Source organism: Poromitra crassiceps, assembly GCF_964638095.1.
Source record: "Poromitra crassiceps genome assembly, chromosome: 11".
NCBI classification, from domain to species: domain Eukaryota; kingdom Metazoa; phylum Chordata; class Actinopteri; order Beryciformes; family Melamphaidae; genus Poromitra; species Poromitra crassiceps.
In genome coordinates, this window is record NC_139643.1 from 14534336 (window position 1) to 14541788 (window position 7453).

At 45.8% G+C, this 7453-nt stretch overlaps 1 protein-coding gene across 1 annotated transcript in view; it reads left to right on the forward strand.

Annotated features, from left to right (window-relative positions):
* The window catches only part of LOC310784847 (major histocompatibility complex class I-related gene protein-like), a gene marked incomplete at both ends in the record, with an annotated part of 38079 nt that extends 33387 nt beyond the window's left edge, over window positions 1-4692 (forward strand). The window contains 2 exons of the mRNA XM_083645884.1: window positions 7-309; window positions 4688-4692. Coding sequence (XP_083502010.1) covers window positions 7-309; window positions 4688-4692 — 308 coding nt within the window. The remainder of the gene's footprint in view (window positions 1-6; window positions 310-4687) is intronic.
* Window positions 4693-7453: the final 2761 nt, after the last annotated feature.

Consider the following 7453-nt stretch of genomic DNA (forward strand, 5'->3'; position numbering starts at 1 on the left):
CTCCAGAGCTTCCCTCGGTGTCTCTCCTCCAGAAGTCTCCCTCCTCTCCAGTCAGCTGCCACGCTACAGGTTTCTACCCTGACAGAGGCATGTTGTTCTGGAGGAGACTTGGAGAGAAGTTTCAGGACCTCATGGACCATGAGATCCTCCCCAACCACGATGGAACCTTCCAGACTAGCGTTCAGCTGAACGTTTCATCAGTCAAACCTGAAGACTGGGGGAGGTACGAGTGTGTGTTTCAGCTCTCTGGTGTCAAGGAGGACATCATCACCAAACTGGACCCAGCAGTGATCAAGACCAACAACCCAGGTAAGACTGGGATCACAGCTGATGGAGGAGGATGTAAACCCTGTATATCTACTTGCAAATAAAAGGCTGTTTATCTCGAGAATAATTTGTCCCATCATTAAACTGTGGGAGTGTGCTTAGGCGGACCTGATGGAGTGCAGTGCAGAATTGTGTGCTATTCGGCATAGTGCCACCTATACTGGCAAACACAAAAAGTGGTTTATCTTGAGAACCGTTTTTCCAATCAACTTCAAACTCGGGAAGTGTATTATGGGGACCTGACAAAGTGCAGTGCTGAATTTTATGCAATTTGACATAGCGCCACCTACTGGCAACACAAAAAGTGGTTTATCTTGACTCGAGAGCCATCCATCCAATTAACTTCAGATTGGGGGATTGCACTGCTGGGAACTGCCCAGAACACACAGAGACCTTACACACACAACACAATCCTGGAACGGAGTCCCAGAAAACTAGATTCGAAGGCCACATAGCGGCCTGATGATCTAGTTTTGTAAAACTGCAAAAAAAGGCGGAGACGCTAAACCACGATGTCCCAGTTTTCATGCATAAATAAGATATCATTCGCTTAAATAGTCTTTTCAAGCAACCTTTTTGTCTTGGTATTTGGAGAGTCAACCAGATTATCCAGATTTTTGGAAGGACGACTCCTAATATAGCAGTTGCTACAGAGGCGATTAGCAAGAGCACCGTGGACGCCAACATGCTACAGGCATTCAGAGAGATAGTTAACTCTCGTCAAGTCAGTCCACAGCATAGACTGTATGGTCCACAGGCCAGCTGGCAGGAAAGTGAGTTGACGAGAGTTGGTGACACTGACCCGAAAGGAGGAAATGGGATCCCTGTAAATACCGCTGGAAATAGCCCTGGGGAGATTGGCAGTCTGATGTTTCTTTATATATATATAATGACGATATGGGTAGAACACGGGAAGAAAACTGTCTATTTACATGGAGGAAGAGCACGCTGTGTGGCCCCGACGGAGCGCATTCAAGGACTGGCTTGGAGTACTATTTCGATCACAACGCCTACGACGGTCCAAATCACTGCGGAGAACACTGGGTGAGTCGTCAGATAATAATTAATGTGAGGAGAGGGCTCCAGGTAAAAAAAAAATGAAATTCTCCTTTAACGTTACTTAGGCTGTTTGATCAGTCAAACAATAATTCATTGGTCTGGTTTTGAATAGGGGGGGGTCGATGTCTATAACGGATATGTGCCTTCATTCTCGTTCCTCTTCTAAAAGGCAGCTATTTGTGTTATTGAATGGACTAAATTGACGTACTTATGGAGCTAACGTTAACATAAGCGTTCTCTCTGACTTGCTCTCTTTCTTCCTCCCTCTCTCTCCCTTTTTCTCCACTCTCCTAAGTTTCTCGCCCAGGTTACTTGATTCAACTCTTTGTGAGTGTTGTTGTTGCTGTTGTGGTGGTGCTGGCTGCTAGTCTGATGTCCTGCCTATTGAGTAAGTGGGGAAGTGATAGTGAGTTACCTTTACACTCTGTCAATCTCTATCATCACACACACATGCACGCATGCACAAACACACACACACACACACACACACACAAGCAATCATTGTGCTGTCTGTCCACAGGTTCGCACACCAGGAGAAACTCAGATACCAGAAACTTGCAGGTGACTTTTTTCTTTGTATCTATTTTTAAGCTGTGCAGCCGCTTCTTTAGTCACTTTGTGTGTGTATTGCGAGATTTGGGGGACTTCACCGAGATTTGGGGGAGACTGGCTCGAGGCGGAGAAGGGGTGTGGCCCCGACCCCAGCTCCCTGGTCTGCACCGTGGTCTGCAAAGACAGAGAGAGGCACAGAGCAGGCGTAGAGAGAGAGAGAGATGTGTGCGAGGATGATAGCGTTTCGTCGGTAATACACACACGCACACATGCACACAGGGTCACACGCACGACATATTCACGCACACACATGGACACACCCACAGTTTTAAGACACGTCTGGAGATTAATGGATAATTAATTTACTCATTGGCAGACTTTGGCACGCTATGGAGAGAGTGGCTCAAAACACAAGCCAGTAATGCGCACACACACACACACACACACACACACACACACACACACACACACACACACACACACACACACACACACACACACACACACACACACAGAGTTATGGCCACCTTTGAAAAGGCTCGCTTGGAGACCAATAACATAAAGTAGGAATCAAAGAAAAAGTTTGCAAAAAAAGAGTCTTTATTTTTCCAACTCAAAGATTTAGCTCTCTAGAACAAAACCAAAATAACAAAGGGGTCAGGTGGGACAGCCAAACAAAGCAAAAGAGCAGGCACACACTGGCCGACACACGGCCGGCGGACCAGGCACCACCCTAAACTACAAAACATAACCAACTAAACTGCATAAACAAAGCCACGAAAACGTAACCACCATACCCACCTTTTCCAAAGTAAAGAAAGGATAAATCAAAGAAAGTAAATCAAAGTATCAAAACAAACCAGGTACATGCTGCTGCCACCAGCATGTTGAGGTGTTGAGCTGAGAGAGGGAGAGAGAATGACTGAAGCTGCCACTATTTATGAATGAGCTCTATGATTAGCAGATGAGGATCAGCTGAGTCCAGGCATAAGCAATGCCACTGGAATGGAGAGGAGGATCAGCTGAGCCAGGCATGAGCAGCAGAGTGGGATCAGCTTAGCAACCAGGCCTTAGCAACCAGGGCAGAACAACTAAGTGGAGCAGAGAGAACAATGTTAGGATTGAGACACATACAATAAGGGGGAGCGCATCACACCCCCACCCTAAGTTACTGAATCATGGTTTCTGGATACTTTTCCTGTTCAGCAATCAGCTGATCACGAGACAGAGACAGCCGTCCAGCCTCCACGAGGTGATTTTCACCAACCTGCTGGTTATAAACAGACACAACAGGCACAAAAGCACCATCCTGCTCCGTCATAAAACTGTCGCCCAAATCAATTTCTTCATCATTTTTGGCTTGATCTCTAGCCATAGCACGAGTGACAGTGCTTGATGCACTTGTGGGATACTTCTGAGCAAGCTCGTCTGGGCATTGTATCATTGGAACTGGCATCACATCAGGAGTAACCAACACTTTCCCCCCCAGCTAGATCATTACCCAAAATCATGGACACTCCTTTTATGGGAAATTGAAGACATATGCCCACAGCTACCTGCCCCGAAACCAGCTCAGACTCAAGATTAACAGTATGCAAGGGAACTTCTAAACTCTCCATACCAAAGCTCAGCACTGGAACATCAGAACCTACAAAAGTGCTAGCTGAAAAAGGCAACACATCCTCCAGAATGAAGGATTGAGGAGCAGCAGTGTCACGCAGGATTTTAACAGGGACTTTCTCATCCATTTTCCCCATAGACACAAAACCCTCCATGACAAAAGGAGCAAAAACTAAATCATCTCCTTCCAACACAGGATCTTCTGGTGCCCGCTGTATATTCACCAAAGCCACTGGCTTTGCATTTTTTTGTTTTAGCACGGCACAGTGTGCCACAATATGTCCCATCTTTTTACAGTAGAAACACATTGGACTATCCTGGTCTCCCCCATCATTATTAGGTTTAATATCGCCGTCTTTTGAAACACTGCCACCCTCTCCCATTATATGTTACAGCTATACCTTCTTTTTGAGCATTGCTACCCTCTAGTGGCGCAAAAAGTTGTGGAGCAGAAAAAGTATTACTCTCCCTGACATCCCCACCACAGTCCACTGGTCTGCCACTAAAACCAGAGGAGCGCTCTCCAAAAACAGCCTTATGAGTGAGCACGAATTCATCCGCCAATACAGCGGCCTTTGACATGTCGGAGACTTTCTGTTCATTAAGGTACGTTGTTATCCTATCGGGAAGACAGTTTTTTAAATCTTCCATAAGCATCAAGGATTTTAACTGCGCAAAATCTTGTGCCCCTTGTGATGTGCACCAATGCTCAAACAGAGCCTCCTTATCACGAGCAAAGTCCACGTATGTTTGATTGTCATGCTTCCTGAAACGTCTGAACTTTTGATGATACGCCTCAGGTACCATCTCATATGCTCGGAGCACAGCAGTCTTAACCATGTCATAGTCAAGACTGTTGTCTACAGACAATGAGGAATACGCGTCACGTGCTTTACCAACTAGGACGCACTGTAAAAGCATCGTCCACATCGCTCTAGGCCACTTCAATGATGTAGCCACACGCTCAAACAACGTACTTGTCAACATCTTTCTCACTAAATGGCGGAACCAGCCGTATATTTCGGCTCACATCAAAAACAGGCTCCCCAGAAATGTGTTGGGAAGCACCACTGCCTCCAAGCTCCACCTCACGCAAGTGAATCTGCGCCCTCTTGGTCTCCTCCTCAAGAGTAAGACGCTTCATCTCTAATTCAAATTGAAGCTCCTTCTCCCTCAAACTCGAAGCTAAGCGCTGAGACTCAACCTCCAGCTGCTTCAACTGAATCATCTCAGATATTTTCTGACCAGAATCTACAGGAGACGTTGGTGTGCCAGGAGTATGAGGTAAAACCCCCTTTTCCACCAAACCTGCCCACACCTTAGCCTTAATCTCCTGCTTCTTTTCCTGCTTAGAAATAGGCACTTCATAGTGTTCAGCAATTAACACCAAGCTGTCTTTAGTACAGCGATGCAACTTATCTAGGCTACGTGCCTCAACAAACTCATTCTTCACTTCCATCCTCAAAAATCAACACAAAAGCGCTACTTAACAGGGGACCATTCATTCACCTCTCAGGCTACTGCAAACAAAAGGTTAGTAACTACAAAAGCAGAATACTGCAAACAAAAAGTCACCTAACCACCAAAGCAGTACAAAAAAAAAATGGTTACCCCCACCCAAAAATAGTACCACTAGACTCCTACTGACACTAGAAGCCTAAAAAAACATACCGCACCTCCAAAAGCTTTGACGAGCCCCCATTATATTGTAGCAGTTCAGGTAATCCAGGTATTACCTGTAATGTGATGTGCAATAGGAGTGTCTAGATTGCACCTAGGAACTAATGTGTGTGGGTGTGTTCCTAGGGGAAAGGGGGTATATAGGACCAGCGGCCGCGTGCCGGATGTCAGTCAAGCTATGCGAGTGAGCGAGACCGGTTGTTGTGTGTAGAGCTAGCTGTGAAGCTAGCTGCTAGGAGCTGAATGAGCCTGTCAATAAAGAACCCTGTACCAACTACAACTCTCCGTTCCTTGGCGGATACGCGATCCGTTACAATATGTTACGGCCACCTTTGAAAAGGCTCGCTTGGAGACCAATAACATATAAAGTAGGAATCAAAGAACAAGTTTGCAAAAAAAGAGAGTCTTTATTTTTCCAACTCAAAGATTTAGCTCTCTAGAACAAAACCAAAATAACAAAGGGGTCAGGTGGGACAGCCAAACAAAGCAAAAGAGCGGGCACACACTGGCCGACACACGGCCGGCGGACCAGGCACCACCCTAAACTACAAAACATAACCAACTAAACTGCATAAACAAAGCCACGAAAACGTAACCACCATACCCACCTTTCCCAAAGTAAAGAAAGGATAAATCAAAGAAAGTAAATCAAAGTATCAAAACAAACCAGGTACATGCTGCTGCCACCAGCATGTTGAAGTGTTGAGCTGAGAGAGGGAGAGAGAATGACTGAAGCTGCCACTATTTATGAATGAGCTCTATGATTAGCAGATGAGGATCAGCTGAGTCCAGGCATAAGCAATGCCACTGGAATGGAGAGGAGGATCAGCTGAGCCAGGCATGAGCAGCAGAGTGGGATCAGCTTAGCAACCAGGCCTTAGCAACCAGGGCAGAACAACTAAGTGGAGCAGAGAGAACAATGTTAGGATTGAGACACATACAATAAGGGGGAGCGCATCACACACACACACACACACACACACACACACACACACACACACACACACACACACACACACACACACACACACACACACACACACACAGACATGTACACACACACATGCAACCATAGCACCGATGGGCGTGCACGCAGGTCAGACATGCACAAAATGCACTGCTTACTTCAACACCTGGGTGTGATTTTTACTGTCAATGTTGGTTTCCACCATGGCTTGTGCTTCTAAAAATGACAAGAAAGTAAAAAAAGGAGAGACAGGAGAGAGGAAATAACAGTCACCCAATTTGGCTGGAAATTAACACATTCACTGCCAACAGTTTTTTTTTTTACTGTAGGTAGCTTCTGCCAAAGTTTTTGAGGATTCTGGCTCATCTTTCAAGAGCCGAGGATTATTTTCTGCTAGGATTTTGTGAATACAAAATATCTCAAAAGAACTAATAGAATGTGTGCTTTCTCTGTCTAAAAGAGTTAGTTTGTAGAGTTAGTAGTTATGTAAGCATTAGCAGTTGACTACAGCATGGTTTCAGCGTCTGAAAATTTAAGCTGAGATAAATGGCTTTTTGTGAAATTCGATAGAACAGTCACTTTAACCATTTATTTTTCGCATCAGTAAGACGTCAGACATCTAAACAATAGTTTTGAACAGTAATTTCCTCCATAACAGCAGGAAACCCCCCTCTCCTTCAAACTCCTCCCTCCGTGTGTGTTCTCCTCCTGCTGCAGCGGGCGTGTCACAAGCGAGTTGCTGCTGCCTGTCTGCTGCCTGGCTGCCCCTCGTCGGGCGAGTCTGGATGGGCTCGCTCGTTTCTTGGGGTTTCGGTTGAGAGCTTTGATGAAGCTTTTGCGATTCTGGGCTTATTTATGCTGCGTGTTTCAAAGTGTGCACCCAGTCTATTTTTGGAACCCCCCACCGTTGTGCGCCACCGTTGTGCGTCAGCGCGAAAGCGAAAGCGTTTTCGCCAATCCATTTTACAGTATGAGAATGGTTTCCTCGCGCTTTCCCCTGCAGTTTTGGCTCGGCTTTTTCTACTCTGGAGAGCACTGTCGCCACTTAGTGGGTCGGTGGAATGGGTTGTACACGTTCGGTGGCTCCCATATTTATATAGGAGATGTAAAAGGGTTAGATCCACGTCCCACCGTCAAATTTTTTTTTTTTTTTTTTTGGACGAGATATCTCGTCCACGGCAGTCAACCATTGGTTTCTGCTTGACGAGATATCTCGTCCACGGCAGTGAACGTGTTAACCTATAGCTT